The following is an 18,637-nucleotide window of genomic DNA, read 5'->3' as shown; positions in this document are numbered from 1 at the left end:
GCTGCCCTGAATAGTAAAGCTGCCACCCCAGAGATGTTTTCTCACCCTGTCTAATGGTAGGGCTGGCCCCAGGTCTGCTTTACATGCTTCATCCCCAACAGCAGTGTGGAAGGTTAGAGCTGGAGAGATGCCTTCCCAACACCAGTAGGGCAGGACAGCCATGAGTTTGGGGTGGGGCAGATGCACTGATGGCTGTGCAACTGAGTCCCACCATACTGGCTGCTAGTGAGTCTCAGCATGCAAATTGCTTCCACATGGCTGTGTTCTATGCGGCGACTGTAATGGCTGGAAGCCGATTTTTACGTGACTTTCCCTCATCATGTGGAGACCTTCTGTGTTAGCATTGCTCTCCTGCCATAGAGTGCATCCATAGATTGAAACAGATGGCATAGGGCATTCAAACAGTCACTGTGCATAGAGTGACTTTCTTGCCGACTTTCACATGGGCCTCAACTGAATTGCAATCCTTTACTTTTTAAGAGGCCCAGAAGTTTGGTGCCATTGTACATTTTCTAGGTTGGTACCACCCCCATCTTTCACGTTCCAGGCGGCACCATTGGATACTGTGGTCTGGTGCTGAAACCACCACCATACCTATATCTATAGTTTCACAGTCGCCATGTTACGTAGGCCATGACAATAGTTTTCCTTGAGTTTAGATTAGCTGTTGAAGAATTTAGATTCCTGAGCGGAAATGCCATTTTCTCTGCAATGTGTGGTGGACAGTAAGATGGACTATAACCACTGCCAGGAATTAACATGGTACAGTAATCGAGGGGGGGAAATAAGGTTGGGACTGAGCTCACAGATGGCAAGTTTAACCCTTCTGCCTAGCTTTGGAAACACGAAGAACCCAACTTAGTAGGACTTCTCCCATTTAGTGGCTGCTTTCCCTTTGCTCCCTCAGGTATGCGCATCCTGGTCACGCTGCTTTTGGACACGCTTCCCATGTTGGGGAACGTTCTCCTCCTCTGCTTTTTTGTCTTCTTCATCTTTGGTATTGTTGGAGTCCAGCTTTGGGCAGGGCTGCTCAGGAACCGCTGCTTCCTGCCAGAAAACTTCAGTTTGTAAGTATGAATGAGGCACCTGAACATTCTTAGGGTATGCTTGCATAGGGGTTTTATATGTGCATGGTGGTGAAGCAAGGAGTTTCTCTAGATAAACATGCTAATCCCAGCAAGATTTGAGGAGTTTGCGTCATGCAGCCGCCGTTCCCTCCATTCTGTTTGCTTGCCTTTGTGGGTGAACACTCAGTTTGCATATTATCACTTCAACTTTCTTGCTGTGGTATGTTTTTTGGCGCAAGATTCACAGGTTCTTTTCCTAGTTTTCCTTCTTGGAGAGCAGGAATAGCCAACATGTTGCCTTCCAGACGTTGGCTCCTGTCATCCCTGACCATTGGTCATGCTGGCTGAGGCTGATGCAAGTTGGAAGTCACAACAACATAGGGAGGGCACCGTTTTGGCTATTCTTCTTAGCAACCCACACCCCACGCAAAGGGAATTCCATAAATATAAGCAACTCACTATTAATAGTGTTGGTACCTGTTGACAAAATACACCTCCGAAGTATGTAGAGGCTGTCTTGTTGATTTATGATTATCAGTACTACTGTGTCAGACATTATTAGGAGGCAATGTTCCCAAATAGTGAACAATGATAATAAATACTTTCATGGTGTGTTAAGAATACATTTACATTGAGCCTTAGTGTTTTCAAATGGTTACACCTTTGTTGAGCCTGATCCAGGAAGTCAGGATGACGTCTCGTTAATTAATTTCAATGTTACTTATAAATTACTAATTGACTCTGAAGTGGTGTGATTATTTCAGTAGTGAATCTCAAGGCTGTTTTCAAGCAAGGAGAAGTGGGCTGGAGTGGGGGGAAATATAGTGCATATTGGTAACTTTTGAACAGTCTAAGCAGGTTTGAACACAACATTCTGCTGATAATGCACAGGAAGTCCAGAATTTTCCAGGTGTTATGGAGATGAACTTTCCAATCTGTTCCCCAGTTACGTTTTTAAGGCGTGAGTAGTGTTAAGCTGGATCAGAAGTGGCTCTCAAAATAGTGCAGAAGTTAGGTGTATACATAGAATCATAGAGTTGGAAGAGACCACAAGGGCCACCCAGTCCAACCCCCTGCCAAGCAGGAAACACCATCAAAGCATTCCTGACAGATGGCTGTCAAGCCTCTCCTTAAAGACCTCCAAAGAAGGAGACTCCACCACACTCCTTGGCAGCAAATTCCACTGTCGAACAGCTCTTACTGTCAGGAAGTTCTTCCTAATGTTTAGGTGGACTCTTCTTTCTTGTAGTTTGTAGTACACATGTGTGTACACATGTCTTTTCCTGGCTCCCAAACTTGCACAAGTCTTCTGTCATTGTTTTTTGGCTTCCACTCCCTCTATCAAGGGGAGCTGGGATTTCATTAACATGCAAAATCCCTCTAGGTAAATTGGCAATAAAGTAAATGAATTGCTGATCAATTCTGGGTATATCCAACACAGCAGCTACTGGTCTGAGTTTAATTGAACCAGAATGCCAGGATTTCAGCTAAGCTTCCAGTGGCATTAAAAGCAATACTTCAGGAATTAACCGGGCTGAACTCGCCTTAAATATAGCTCCACAAGCTTTTTGCAATGAGTCCTTGTGGCATCAGCGAAGTAGCCATTTATTGAGGCAGCAGTACGCTAATTCCCAACAAGTCAGCACTCACTTCCCTTTCCATATCAGGGCAAATGCATGGAATTGGCTTATTATCCCAGTAGCATCTTCTGAAGTAATGTTCATTTCTGATGCCAGAAACACAAGTGGTGCCTGCCATGTGAAGGGAAGTATTTAGAAAGCAACAGTAGCATTTTAAAAAAGATATTCTGAATCCCAGTAAGGATTTTTCATCTTCTACTTCTAGTCTGAAAAACACCTGCCTAGTCAGTCCTTTTTAAAAATATCATTATTCATCTAAATTGACATTTGAGAATGCACAATGAGAATATTGAGAGTGGGGAGGGAAGACATCACTATATCACATTATAAAGCCCGTTATTTACCTAAGCCAATCCTGGGAGGGTGGGGTGAGGGTCGGGGTGGGAGGGCATTAACTGACTAAAAAAACTGGACAAGGTATAAACAAATCTATTTCTTTATTTTTAAGGACAACACTAGTTTGAAAGCTGCGAATTGTTGAGCCAATAGAACGCACAAGATTTTAAAATGTAAACTCGTTAAAAAAAAGCTTAGATAGACCAGGCTGTTGCCTGCTTTCTTGCACCTTCTCTTCCCTACCTTTGCTACTGGGATGGTAAGAAAAGTTCGTGAGCATCTTGGCTAATGTTTATCCTGAGCACTTAAGGCTAGATTACTAAGGGTTATGACTTTTGGCATTTTTCACTCTTACTTAAATATTGTATTTCAATAATTATGCAAATCAGATTATTATTATTATTATTATTATTATTATTATTATTATTATTATTATGGTTTCCCTCAAATAACTTCAGTTGCTGTATGCAATCCACAAGGGCATAATAATGGATGTACTAGAATCAGAAAATTTGGCTCATTCATCTCAGTGTCCAGCCTCTGATAGCTGATCCCCAGCAGTTCAGATGAAATTGTTCAAGAAAGGGCCATTTTGGAGTGATATGCTATCAGACATTCATGATGAACTTCAAAATATCCACAGTTTAAAGACATCTGAAAAAATGAAATTGCACTCCCAGACAGTCGAAATGCCCCAACCCTCAATTAATTTGTGTGATGGCTTTTTCTGAACCCAATTATCCTATTCACCCTTGTAACATCTCAGGGCCATATTAACTTTGTGAATGAGTACTTTCCTCTTTTCCAGTCAGTTGCCTGTTAACACCACTATGCATCCCTCAGTTATAGAGAAATTTGTTTCCTCCATTTCCACATACACACACACACTGGCTGATCCTGGGTATTTAACCTGCACTTTTCTGTTTCCTTTAAGCCCTTACACAATCGAGGTGGAAGCATACTACCAGACAGAGAATGAAGATGAAAGCCCTTTTATCTGCTCTCAGCCTCGAGAGAATGGGATGCGTTTATGTCGCGACATCCCAACAAGGAGGGAAGAAGGTCTACAATGCACCTTGGACTATTATTCCTACAACGACACCACAAACACCTCTTGTGTCAACTGGAACCAGTATTACACAAACTGCTCTGCAGGGGAGCACAACCCTTTCAAAGGAGCAATCAATTTCGATAACATTGGATATGCATGGATTGCAATATTTCAGGTGAACAAAGGGACTCACCCAACTCCAAGCTTGCTGTATCAACAGGCTATCCTTCAGTGACAGGGAAAGCTAGGCCAACCTTTATTGTCCCGTAGTATATATTTTTTATATGCAAAGAATAATAATTTGTGGTTGAGAATCACCAGTTGTTATTCTTCAGTTCGATCAAGCATGGGGTCGACACTCGTATGAAATGATTTTTTACCTTGGGGTTGTGTCATTCTTCATTGATTTCAAAGCCTTTGTGTTAAGGGATCCGACAGATGACCTAGTATAAGTAATAGCGCTGGTGTATCTTCTTGAACATCCATAGATGCTTGCCCATGCTTCCTATCCTTGAGAGTCCTGCATCCGCTGGTACAAGCTAACTGATGCCTTCCTTTTCCTTTTCTCTTGCCTACAGGTCATCACTCTGGAGGGCTGGGTAGATATTATGTACTTTGTCATGGATGCTCATTCGTTCTACAACTTCATATATTTCATTCTCCTGATCATTGTGAGTTATCTCTCTAGTCTTCATGGCAACCAGAGGCGTTGCACTCAAGAGAAAGAAACATTGGGGGGGGGGACAGAGGAAAGGAGAGTTGTAAGCGGAGCCTGAGCGAGATGGTAGCCCATTAGCAAAGGATGTATTCTAGCTTTCCTCCCTGTGTCTCTTGTGCATACAAGAGAGAGATGTGGCAAATGAGAACACTGACTGACTAAAGTGATAGTGAAGGTCTACGGGTAGTAAGAAGAAAGTAATGGAAAGCAATGAGGCATGAGGTGTTTGTTGATTTGGAGCCTAGCATACACATGGCATTCTGCTTCAAAAGGCATTTTGCAACATCCGAGGCCAACATAAACATTATTTACATGATTCAGCCAAAGCTAAGTACTTTTGTCATATGATTTCAGTGACAGGAGTTAGCACATGTTTAACTCGCGTTGAAATCAGTGGAACAGAAAAATGCTTAACTTTAGCTGGGCAGTGCCCCAGATACACAGATACACCCCAGATACAGCTGCTGTTGTTGGGCTACAGCCTCTCCGCAATTCCAGTTAACAAAGCGGGAGATCTGTTTGCAAAGCTGCCAATCCTCTCTGCAAGAAAAAAATCTGTCCTGAAAAGTAAATGCATGGGAGAAAGAAATGCTACTTAATTGTGATAATAAGTAAGCTCTGACTACCAGGAAGCAAAAATTAGAGAAACCCTTCTAAGTCACAATTAATCTCCCTTCTGCTTTGAGCTCTTTATGTCATCTGCGGAACTGAGGAGTGGGTGTCCCTGAGGTGAGGAAGCTTGAGAGTCTTTGACGTGGAAGGAAAGAAAAGAACAGGGCAAGGAATATCCACCCCGTGTGAGTCACACACAGAATGTGACGATGACTGCTCTTGACTGGGACGGGGTTTGGGGCTATGTTTTGTATTACATGACACTAGCCTTTGTTGTCAGCCACTTCCCATATTGTGATTTTTAGACTCAGGTGCACTTCCTGAGTGACTCCTGGGGCTGAGAACATCAGTGTAGTTTCGTATACATAAGCACACCACCTCTGGATAACAGAGCTGTAGACTTACAAAAGGAGACAGCTTGAATCGGTGTCAGGAGTTTGCATTACTGGGCAGTTGCCAAAGGGCTTCCTGATGGCCCCTGAAACACCTTCACCCTGTGCCTGCTTTCTGGTGTCACTATCCTCTGTTCACCTGCCCTCACCAAGCGTAGGAGCAGTTACAAGAGGGAAGAGAAGAAGGAGCAACCCCCACTTGCCTTGACCTCTCCTCCATGTAATGGAGCGGTCTGGACCCAGAAGCAGTGTGGGTAAGCAAATGAGCAGTGTAGGCGGGCAGGCAGGCATGGAGGCAGGAACCAGTTAGTCAATGGGACCAGTTATTCATGACTTAACTCCCATTGAAATCAAAGGGAAACAACTTAAAATCTGGATCCAACCCTCTAAGTTTGTCCCCTTGTTAGTCCCAATAAGTCTTCCTTCCAGGCACTGACCAGATTATCCTGTACCCTTCAGACCGTAGTATTGGGGGTGGACGTATTGGGGGTGGACGATTAAGAGGTTTGGTGTCAGATTTTTGTTTTTCATCATGTGATGAGATAATACTTGTTTAATCTTTTTAAAGTTGGCTTTGAATAGAGCTGTGTGCAAAGTGCCACTTGAAATTCCCCATTCTATTTGCATGCCGATATTTTGGGGGGGGGGTGAGAGAGAGGGGGACCATTTTCCATGGTGAAGTTTTCCAACAGTTTCTTGAGGTTTCCCATTAGCATTGGCCCTGCCACCGCCAGTAATAAATAATAATAATAATAATTATTATTATTATTATTATTATTATTATTATTATTTATACCCCGCCCATTTGGCCGGGTCCCCCCGCCACTCTGGGCGGCTTCCAACACACATTAAATTACATTAAAATATCACAGATTAAAAACTTCCCTAAATAGGGCTGCCTTTAGGTATTTTCTAAATGTCAGGTAGTTGTTTATCTCTCTGACCTCTGATGGGAGGGCGTTCCACAGGGCGGGTACCACTACCGAGAAGGCCCTCTGCCTAGTTCCCTGTAGCTTTCTTCTCGCAGTGAGGGAACCACCAGAAGGCCCTCGGTGCTGGATCTCAGTGTCCGGGCTGAACAATGGGGGTGGAGACGCTCCTTCAGCTATACAGGACCGAGGCTGTTTAGGGCAGCATCACCAACCATATTGGACCACATGAGCTAGTGTTGTATCAGGGCAATGGTGGTGGTTTGCTGAGGTGGTGGACGTAGGAATAAGGGATGCTACCAGAATAAGTGGTGGTGGTAAATTCCATGAAGTGGTTCTCTTTTACTAGGGGGTTCAGAAAAAGAAAAATCTTAGAAATGTTCCTGGGGGAGGGTGGCTTCAGAGAAATTCTGGCTCAGCTCTCGTTTTGAAGATTGTTTTTTTAATGACCAGTTCTCTCTCAGATATACTTGCTTGAGGCTTCCTCCCTGAGTGTAAGAATACTACTCACACACCCCTCCTTCCCTTACAGGTGGGCTCTTTCTTCATGATAAACCTCTGCTTAGTGGTCATAGCAACTCAGTTCTCAGAGACCAAGCAGCGGGAGAGCCAGCTGATGAAGGAGCAGCGAATCCGCTACCTCTCCAATGCAAGCACTCTGGCCAGCTTCTCAGAGCCGGGGAGCTGCTATGACGAACTCCTCAAATATCTTGTCTACGTCCTCCGTAAGGCCAGCAAGCAACTGGTGCAGGTCTACCGAACCACAGGGGTGAGGATGGGGTTTCTCTCCAGCCCGGGTAGCAAGAGCAGTGCAGAGCGGCAGCCGTGCAAACACCGGCCGCGGAAAAGGTCCTCGGTGCATCATCTCATTCACCACCACCATCACCACCACCACCACTATCACCTGGGCAACGGAAGCCTTCAGGCACCACGCACCAGCCCCGAAATCAGCGACGTTGAAACCAGCTCGCTTCACAATGGTGCAAATAGGCTGATGCTCCCTCCATCAGCCAATCCTCCCCCCACGGCCAGCAACGCTGAGTCCGTTCACAGCATCTACCATGCAGACTGTCATTTTGAGCCCATTCGCTGCAGATCATCTCTCCCGCCTCAGCCTGGTCTCAGCTTACCGGGACCAGAGGTGCTTCCCAGGACTGTGGTTGGCAGCAAGGTCTACCCTACTGTACACCCAAGTAACTCCCATGAACTGCTGAAAGAAAAAGGTTTAGGAGAGCCCACGTTGAACCCTGGGGCCAGCACCCTGATGAACCTTAATATTCCCCCGGGACCGTATAGTCCAATGCAGAAGCTACTGGAGACACAGAGCACTGGTAAGTGTTTGGGTAGGGTGTCAGACACTAAGATGCCACTTAGATGGAAGGCAGAGCCGCTGTTCATCCCTAATTTACCTTTCCAGGAAGGGCTGCCATTGAATAGGGTCAGGTGAGATTTGGGACGATTCGGGTTGTCCTCAGTTCGGAACTAAGACAAGTTAGTTTATAAGGATCTAACAAAACCCGTTCATCGGACAGAATTCATTTTGGGTGTGTCGATTACCTCCTCCCAAACTGCCCCACTGGGAAACATGAAATGGGGGCAGAGAATGAAAAGATAGAGCTTTATTTTTTCAAACTGGTTGTAACAAAGCAACAGGTTAAGCAAATTTGTGTTGATAGCAATTCGGCTGTTCTGTGTACCCCCCAGTAGGATGGAGGGGGGGGAAAGAATGCTATGAAGAAAGCATTCCAGACCTGACCCACTTGCTCTAAGTCAGCAGTCTTCAACCTTTTCAGACGAGGGACCTACCCTTAACCCAAATGAGGACCTTCTTAATTAATTTTAACCATATGTTTGTATGGGGGCCATATGCTGTTATGACCCACCTTAAACCAGGCCCTAAGCCACCAATTAAAGATCAGTTCTCTAAACATCCTTCTCTGGGCCTATGTGTTAGAGACAGAAGTGCTGTTTCCATACTTTATCCATCTGTAGGACACATTATGTCAAGGTGGTGACTGGTAGGCCTCCTATTTAGTTGGAGCAGTCATTCCATCATTCTGAGAGTTGCTGTTGCCTTAATATTTGTCTAAAAGCAAAGAGAGAGAAAAGAAAGAACTTTGTTCGTGTATGTGGGATCGATGGGTACTGGAGTCCAACAACATCTGTAGGCTACAGGCTCCCGATCCCTGATGTACAGCATTGCAAATGTGCAAATATTCAGGGCTTTGTACTCAGAAAGTGAATTTGTCTTTGCATCTGTTTCCTGCCTATGTCCATTTTCTTTCATAACAGTGAAGAACAGTCTAATGACTTGGTCATTCTTCCTTAACTTCCTAGGAAGGTGACCTCTTAGGCTGCAGTCTTAAGCACACTTACCTGGGAGTGCATTGCAGCCAACCCAACTGAGCACAGTGGGACTTGCTTTCAAACAAGCATGCATAGGATCAGGCTGCACATTATGTAACTTTTAAGTGCTGCCCTATCTGAACATGGTGTGTTTTGATAGGCAGCCACACACCTGTGAGTATTTATATATGCAGATGTGTATGGTGCTTTCCCCTTTAACACATGAGCAGAACATGATGTTTGCCATTAGAGAGATCTACAAGAAAAACTGTCTGGATGAGATGCGGTGCAGGGCCAGGTAGCCAAATCTTATTATCTGCCTTATATCGGCCATAGGAGTTTCCCCTGCTGGCTTTGAAATGAGAGAGACATTACAACCGGGCCAGAGGTGCATTCTGGAGACAAACTCTTCATTCCACCATAGCCAGCACAAACTGGAGACTCTTTGTATCCTTGTCGTCTGGTGGGGTACCATCTGTCAGCTGGCCTCAGCCATTGCAAGAAATGATTTGAGAATGATATGTTTAAGGGGAAGTTGTTAATGTTGAAGTATCAGCAAACAGCAGGAACACCCAAGCAGCTTGCTGGCTGCAATGCTTGTCTCTAATTACAGCTCCTAATATTCCAGGTGCCAGAAGAGCTGCTTGCTTTTTATTTTACCTTAATAGCCAAATGTGTAATGAGGTGATTGTGAACTCTTGGCAGTGGACAGCTGTCACTCATTCTTTTCTCTTTTTTATTCATCTACAAAGTTAGTTAGCAGACATCCGTGGCTTAGCAATACATTTCAATGAATTAGGGTGTGAAAATGAGCAGTATCGTGGATTTTCTTCTTTGGGAGAGGTGATAAGGTGAAGAAATTCAGAGGATATTTGACCACACAAATACACACCAAGTATCCTATCTGCTCTTAGGTCATGAGCTTAAGGAGGTGAGATATAATAGGATCAACTGTATCAAGTGTGTGTGTGTGTGTGTGTGTGTGCGCACGCACGCACGCATGCATGCATGCACACTTGTCCTATAGCTGTATATATAAACACATAAATGTTTTAGTGTCTTCCCCACCTCCTCCCAGCTTCAGAGTATGAAAAATGAAAGGCCGTCTTAAATCAGCATATCACAAAACATAGAGCATGCTGTGCTGTGCTGTTATGAAGGGTGTTGGGTTGCAGTGATGAGAGATGACAATTCTGACCTCATACTTGCTCCATAGAGAAATATTTTCCCAGTTATATGCACACCACTGAACCTTCTGTTTGAAGAAAATGCAACAGAAATTAAGTTGGAGAGCATTTTTAAGTTTCAACATTTTGAGGAGTTTCCAGATTCTTCTTGCAGAAATATATTTCAGAAGATGCTTTTCAAAAATAGTGATCCTATGGGAAAATGGTGTCCGGACTACTGGGAGGAATTTAACATCATACTCTTGTGATTGTTACATCAGTGCAAGAATTCTGCTTGCCAGGTGCAATGATCTTTCCTTCTCCTAGCCCTGTGCTCTCTTCTCAGGGTTTTCCCAAACCTCCAGACCAGATCTGGCGGAGGTGTGATGGTGCATGGGGGGAGGAGAGCCCTGTTGTGTTAGTGTGAGCCCCTGCACAGGCTTCTGCTAGCACGCTGGGTTAGTTGAAACTGGGCCATCATCTCTGGCAGCTCACATGCACACACACACACTTCATTGTGATACCTAAATTCTACAACATAATCCTGCTGTTTGTGCTGAATCAGGCAGAGACACCTAAAGCATCCCTACAGGTAGGATGGTAGCCATTCATGGGTCTCTTGCTATGTGTTGCATGAGTTGCTTCTGAATTCTGACCGATGGAGTTTTGTTTTTGTTTTTAAAGCAGTAGAACAGGCCTAATTTCTGCACAAAGCTTCTTTCAAATGAAACCCTACCTGCATTCATTATAATAGCTTACTGGCTGGTGCATGTTTCCTCGCTAGTGGCGGAACCCCAGGATGTAAGCAGAAGTGACAGCAAACACATTGCCTGCAAGTGAAATTGTGTCTGGTAGTTCCCCTACCTGTAATACCTAGCAGAACTTAACTTGCGTCACAGCCCTCCAGATCATTGGCTGACAATTGCTGGGGAGGGAATGACAGGGAAACAAGGCCCCTTGGGATCTCATACCTGGCAGTGAGTTCTAGAAGCTATGGAAGAGGAAGGAGAAACTGGAATGTAGCTCCTTTTTCTGCTGCAGCATATATGCGGCACTTGATCTAGTTTTTTTCAACAGAGACTGTTTAAGCTATTCCTGAAATGGCCCCTCTGGCTCATTTGATGTCCCACTTCTGTCTTTTCCCATTATCCCACCTCTTGCTCTCTTTGACTTGTGCCCTTCAATTCTCTTCTCATTAAATTGGGACTGACCTTTCTGACAACAGTGCTGGGGAATGCAGGGGGTGGGGGTGGGCTGATGCTTAGCATCAAAAAGCACCAGGTTTTTAGAATCTAACGTATCCTCCCACTTATCAATCCCTTAGTAAGGGTCTTGATTCAGGTTCAGTAGATAGTCACAATTACGGTTCCAATGTTGTTCTAGTCATGGTAAAAGCTATACACACATACCGTTTGGGGGTTGGTCGGAGATAACCACTCAAGCAGGGCAGAGGTCCTCCTCATACATCTGGTGTGAAATTATTGAGCTTTCACAAACTGCAGTTGGACACCGACATTTTTCGGCTGCTCTGGAAAGAGGTTTCCAACATTTTTAGTGAAATAACAGAGGGTGTGGTTTTCTTTGTCTTTATTTCAGGTGCTTGTCAAAGTTCCTGCAAGATTTCCAGCCAGTCTGGGAAACCCAACAATACTTGCAACCCAGATAGTTGTCCATACTGCATGAAGACCTTGGCTAACGATCCAGAGCTGGTGGACAATGAAGTGGGAGATTCTGACAGCGACGGGGTATACGAGTTTACTCAGGATGCTCACTACAGTGACCAGAGGGACCCTCAGCGTTGGAAAGCCCGGGGAAGAAACACCTTAAAATTCCTAGCCTTCTGGAAGGTGGTTTGTGAGACATTTCGGAAGATTGTAGATAGCAAGTACTTTGGCCGTGGGATCATGATAGCTATCCTGATCAATACCCTCAGCATGGGGATTGAGTATCATGAGCAGGTAAGCAGAGCCCTCTGTACTTTAGTAAAAAAAAATCCTTCAGTAGCACCTTAAAGACCAACTAAGTTTTTATTTTAGTATGAGCTTTCGTGTGCATGCACACTTCATCAGATACACTGAAACAGAAGTCACCAGACCCTTATTTATATTCAGGGGGTGGGGGTGATGGGAATGGGTGATGGGCTGATAGGAGTGGTAAACCTGTAGATGACTGTTAACGACTGTTAATGACTGCAATTGGTCTTGCAGGGGGAAAGCAAGGGCTGAGGTGCTAAGGAAAGCTTGATCATGTATAATGAGATAAGAATCCTATGTCTCTGTTCATTCCAGGTGGCTCCATTGTTTTAAGCTTGCTAATGAGTTGCAATTCAGCAACTTTTCTTTCCAGTTTGTTTCTGAAATTTTTCTGTAATAAAACAGCTGCTTTGAGATCTTGTATAGAATGTCCTGGGAGATTGAAGTGTTCTCCTACTGGTTTCTCTGTCTTATGATTCCTGATGTCAGATTTATGTCTATTTATCCTTTGGCGTAGGGTTTGGCCTGTTTGTCCAATATAGAGAGCTGAAGGGCACTGTTGGCATTTGATGGCATACACAATGTTAGAAGATGAGCAATTAAATAGTCCTGAGATGGTATGTTGGACGTTGTTGTACTTTAGTAGTTATAGTTAGACTCTCCCTGCAGCCGAGGCACCCCAAATGCTGGCCTCATTAGCTCCATCCTGGTTCTGCTCTTAGCCCCTTGAGTGGGATTTCGTACCACACAGCATCGATTCATGCTGACCTCTTACTTTCATGCCTTGCTCTGTTTAGCTGTGTTTGTTCTGGTCTGTTGTTAAATGAAGCTATGAAGCGCTGCAAGGGCAACAAAACTGCAAATCTTGGGGGAGCACTTCTGGTTGTGCTACTTAGTGTGGAGAACTGCACACTGGTGAATGGAGTTCAGTGACACTTGTTGGTCTGAGGATGTAAGCAAGTGAAGCCATCTTTACAATGCTTTGCTCTCTCTCTCTTTCTTTTTTTGCATTTTTACAGTAATTCTCCAAATGCCACAAAACTATTTGCTTACCTCAATAAATCATTTACATTTGATTTTATAATAGCTAACTTGCAAACAACATGTCATGAAATATGCAAGCTCTTTTGTGAAATAAGTACTGTAATTGCATGCTTGGTGGGTTTATTTGTGTTTTTTTAATGCAGGCTTCCCCATACAATTTGGATTATGGTGTATTTCGATACTTAGACATGATTTTGCTCCAGTCAGTCATATTGCGGGGTGCCCTTTATTTAGAAATGTGTCTGCTTTGGTGCACAGTTGATATGACCAAAATAAAAATGTCAGCACTGATTACATTCTGTTACTGGCAGGTGGTACATGGTTGCTATGTACGGTTGCTGATTTAAGACCTACTCCAGTTCCCATAAGTCTGTGTCAATGTTGTTCAGTGTCGAAGGGTCAGTCAAATACTTTGGCTTCTAGTTCTGTGAAACCCAACTTCCCCCCTGAAACATCAGGTTGACTTTGTCCCCCACTTCCCATACAGAGTCCTAAATTCTTGTCGTTCCATTTAATTTCAGAGGTCATTGAAATTTTTAAATATGTTTTTCAACATAATATTAAAAAGGAATAAAGTCTCATAAGGTAGCTAGATGGCTGGTGGCATCAGATACCTGGTGGCATCTTCACAAAGAACTCCACCCCCAGTGATGTCAGTGTCATTCCTCCCATATGGAGCTCTCTGTCCCACCGATCACTACACCTGCTCCAGACTCTCCTCACACTGAGCAGAGTTCCCCCTGCTCCTGTCTTATGCCCTAGCCAGCATAAGCAGTGAGGTTGCAAATGCAGCAGTGGCTAAGCTGCTCAGTCACACCTTGGTTAAGATTGCTCTGCCCCTTGGAAGCAAGTTGCATTGAACGTACTGAACATATTGAATCTATTAAACAAGCTCTCCTTCAGATGTGCTCATTTTTCTTCTTTTCTAGCTCCCCCTTCCCTATTGGCATAGTCACGTACTGTTTAGTGCAGTTGTTTTACTTCTCATTTATTTCTGTAGCTCCCAATGTGCCAGAATAGTAGCTGTAATCCAAATTCTGCAGGTATAATTGTAGATCCTAGTGCCATCCTGGTGTATTAATGCATCAGTGGTTGTACATTGTGGTGGCTGAGGCCCCTTTGGTGTGCTAAATGTGTCCTTTCAAGCAAGCATGTTTTCTGAAATCTTAATGCAATGTGGCTGATTAACCTTTGTTTTCGTCGTGCCTTAAATGGAAAGGCACACTTAGGTCCTCTTAGGATCTGTCACATGCTGTTTGACCTTCCTTTCTTGACCTTACTCAAAATTTGTCACCATAGCTGAAATGAGGATTGGTGGATTGCTTTTGAAATTCGTTATTCTTTTAATAATAATACCAAGTGGATCATTCCTTTGGAGTCTGGAGGGGAAACTAGAAAAGTTGATGCAAAGTTCACATTCTACATTTTTGATAGTTTGAAGCACAGAGGGAAATGTCACCTCTGTCTAATTCAGGTATTGCTTCCTGTGATGGGGAGACAACCTTAGCAGTTCCTCTGCCCTTCCCATTACCCCTCTTACCATAACAGAAAACCTACCAAGGGCATGCAAGAGAAGCAATCATGTTGCCGGTTGTGCTTTTCTCATGGTGATTTTAAAATATGCTATCTTTGGGAACACCCACGGGAAAGAATTTGCCACCAGGAAAGGGTGGGGAGTATGTGGTCCTCCAGATGTTGTTGGACTGCAACCCTCACTGCTCAAGTGACATTGGTCATGCTGGGAAGGGTTGGTGGGAGTTGGAGTCCAACAGCACTTTCAGCATACCAGGCTGGGGAAAGGTTGCAGTTGATTAGAGAGAGAGGTGGGTCCGCTAGGCAGTAGAACCTGTAGCACCAGTGTTCCTAGGAATATAGAATCAAAGAACTGTAGAGTTGTAAGGGACCCAGAGGGTCATCAAGTCCAACCCCCTGCAATGCAGGAATCTCAGCTAAAGCATCCCTCTCAGATGGCCATCCAACCTCTGCTTAAAAGCCTCCAAGGAAGGAGAGTCTACATCCTCCTGAGGGAGACCATTCCACTGTCAGACAGATCTTACTGCCAGAAAGCTTTTCCATGTGTTTAGTTGGAATCTCCTTTCTTGTAACTTGAAGCCATTGGTTCACGTCCTACCCTCCAGGTCAGGAGAAAACAAGCCTGCTCCTTCTTTCATGTGACAGCCTTTAAGATATTTGAAGATGGCTATCAAATATTCTCTCAGTCTCCTCTTTTCCAGGCTAAATATACCCAGCTCATTCAAGCGCTCCTCGTAAGGCTTGGTTTCCAGGCCCTTGATTCCCTTGGTTGCCCTTGTCTGCACACATTCCAGCTTGGCAACATCCTTCTTAAATTGTGGAGCCCAGAATTGGACACAGTATTCCATTTGTGCTTTGACCAAGGCAAAATAGAGTGGGACTGTTACTTTAAGGACAGAAGGTGGTTATGTGATGCACTCAGAGGGGCTTAAAAGATGTCATAGCTGGAAAAACCTGGGACTGGGGTAGAAAGGTGATTGGTAAGTGAGTACTCTGGGTTTCAGTGTGCTATCTTCTTTTTCTTTCTTTTCTTTTTAAGAAAAGATTAGAGAATCCAATGTCCTATTTCCCTCCGCTCCCGCTCCCCTCGATATTGGAGTGAATAGCAAATGTTGAATCCTGCTTTTATTAATTCATCTGATTAAAGCGGCAGTAGAGAATAAGGAGATGTTTTTTCTGTAAACTCCTGAGGCTTACAGTTTGCAGTTTCATAATCTGACAGTTATGAGATAGGGAATTAGAGCTGAGAATTGATAGCTCTGGCCCTTCTGCTGAGATTATAAATGGTGAATGTGACCTTTCCCCCCCCCCTCAAAAAAAAAAGAACCTTAAGAATAAACAAATCAATGTCACCAAATGTATCTGCGTGGATAGGTTGTTTAAAAAGAAATGAAGGACCTTATGAGCAATTGACTTTCTTAGTTTTTTCTATTAGGCTCTCTTGCCTAATATAGAACACAAGTATTTCCATACACACTGAACCCTGACTTTGTCAGTTCTATGAAGTGGAGTAATTTGGTATCAGAAATGTTGATATTGTTATAAGTTTTGGGGGGAGCAAGACTCCCCTAAATTCCTGGAACTAGGGAAAAGTTAGAAATTAACCAACCCCCCTGAATCTCCAGATGCAGCAGGGATTAATGTGTGTGCCTGCCATAACTCAGAGGGGAGATGGTTCCACAGAGAGAGTGTCACAATGGAAAAGGCCATATCCCTGGTAATTGCAAGATGGACCTTTCAAGGCAGCAGCAGCAAAGCCATGTGGGCCTCTAGCTGACCTCAGTGATGATGTAGGGTGATGTGGGAGAAGATTTTCCTTAAAATAGCCTGCTCCCGAGAGCTTGAGAGCTTTAGCAGCATATTGGGAGACGGTATAGCAACACATGTAAGAAAGATGTTAACGTGTGCATGAAAAGGTGCTCCAGGAAGCAGTCTACCTGCAACATTCTGCACTAGCTGCAGCAGCTGCTCTAGCTATAACGCCAGCCCCATAGAGAGTGTATTACAGTCATCCAGCCTTGAGTTTCCCTGTGCATGAGTCAAAGGGGTGAGGCTCTCCCTGTCCGGACACATTTGTAGCTGGAGAACCAGCCAAAAGTAGTTGCTGTACCCACTTGGGCCTCCAGTGAGAAAGGTAGATCTAAGAACATCCTCAGGGGTGCGCACACATACCCGCACCCCAAGCTGCGCACTTGCTCCTTCAAATGGAGGGTGGGCAATTATGAAATTCCCAGACCCAGGAGCCACCAAACTACAGGACTTCAGCCTTGTCAGGATTCAGTCTCTGGTTTATTTTCCCTCTTCCAACCTACCACTTCATCCAGAGACTATATGCTAATAGAGAAATGGAGCTGGATATCATCACTATACTGATGACACCGTGCTCCAAATCCCACAATGACCATTCCTAATGGCTTAAAGAGCATTGGGGACAAGATTGCAGCTAGTGCCAGGGAGGCTAAGTATAAAGCAGTGTAAAGTTTAGAGTCCCCATTAAATGCTCATGATAACCAATTCTTTCTCTATATTAAAACAAAATTGGACTTAACAGCTTTGGGAAGTTTTGCCCATTATTTCTGAATATGTGTTCCTAATGAGTCATTCTCATTGAACATCATCATACTTAAAAAAAATTAAAAGCAGAAATCTCAGCACATTCATTTTAAGGAAAACCAGCTATTCTTTAGAAAGAAAGAGCTGTCATAATTACTTAAAGCATCATATATGTCACCCTTAACCAAGTTTCCATAATAATGAGAAACTGGAAGCTTTGTTATTAATAGAAATAAGTGGCACACATCCCTCACATATCAGATTTACAGTCTGTTTTTAAAAATTGGGTTTTAACATACTGAATTTTTTTCAAGGGCCATGCTAGCAGAAGGAGATGTGAATGGATACAACTGCAGTGCCAGGCCCATTTTGTGAAGATTAATGGTACACTGTACATCACCTAGTAAATAAAATTAGTATCACTGTTATCCCACTGCTGTCACATCAGTTCACATCATGTTCAACTGCTTTGCCACCCCTAGAGATTAAGGAACTTGACCCCCACCAATTATTATGAGCAGAAGACATGCTGGAAATCATTTGATTTCAAGCAGGGGTCAGCAACCTTTTTCAGCCGTGGGCTGGTCCACTGTCCCTCAGACCATGTGGTGGGCTGGACTATTTTTTTTTTTTTGCGGGGTGGGGGTGGGGGTTGAACAAATTCCTATGCCCCACAAATAACCCAGAGATGCATTTTAAATAAAAGCACACATTCTACTCATGTAAAAATGCACTGATTCCCAGACCGTCCGTGGGCCAGATTGAGAAACCGATTGGGCCGCATCCGGCCCATGGGCCTTAGGTTGCCTACTCCTGATCTGAAGACACAATTATCACAGCCAGAGCAAAAGTTAGTCTTCTGTAGTAGCCTAAGAATTAGCTGAAACATTATTGAGTGCATAGCAAAGATCCCATCAGGGCAGACTGAGTGGTAATAGCAAACAAATGTAAAAGCAGCAAAGAAACAAGTTTCTTCCCATTTCATCGCAAATAACCAAGCAAAGAGATAATTAGGGTCCTGAAGGAACAGCCTAGGATTGTTGGGGGAATGAAAGCAACCATGGTTTGATTGCAGGGAAGGGGAGTAAAAGACATGAATAGAGGGTCTAAGGAAATAAAGCAGAGCAAAGCAAAGCAAGTGTGTGTGAGAGTGTATGAAACATTGAGTTTTGAGAATTTCTAAAGACAATCAAAGCAGAAGGAGGGAAGCAGATTCAAAGGCTAATAACGGTATGTGATCTGGTGGGCGAAACCTGTCGATTTATTTATTTTATATA

General features: G+C 43.9%; 1 protein-coding gene across 10 annotated transcripts in view; it reads left to right on the top strand.

Annotated features, from left to right (window-relative positions):
* CACNA1G (calcium voltage-gated channel subunit alpha1 G) overlaps window positions 1–18,637 on the top strand; it is a 323,342-nt gene that overhangs the window by 179,272 nt on the left and 125,433 nt on the right. For all 10 annotated transcript variants that reach the window (XM_035104356.3, XM_035104361.3, XM_035104358.3 and 7 more), the window contains exons 5-9: window positions 908–1,067; window positions 3,978–4,269; window positions 4,673–4,765; window positions 7,278–8,076; window positions 11,854–12,215. In XM_035104356.3, the coding sequence (XP_034960247.3) occupies window positions 908–1,067; window positions 3,978–4,269; window positions 4,673–4,765; window positions 7,278–8,076; window positions 11,854–12,215 (1,706 nt within the window). The remainder of the gene's footprint in view (window positions 1–907; window positions 1,068–3,977; window positions 4,270–4,672; window positions 4,766–7,277; window positions 8,077–11,853; window positions 12,216–18,637) is intronic.

The sequence above is a fragment of the Zootoca vivipara genome, chromosome 2 (genome assembly GCF_965207765.1).
Source record: "Zootoca vivipara chromosome 2, rZooViv2.hap1.1, whole genome shotgun sequence".
NCBI lineage: Eukaryota > Metazoa > Chordata > Lepidosauria > Squamata > Lacertidae > Zootoca > Zootoca vivipara.
The sequence above is the reverse complement of the archived record's forward strand: the minus strand, read 5'-3'. Positions and strand labels throughout refer to the sequence as shown.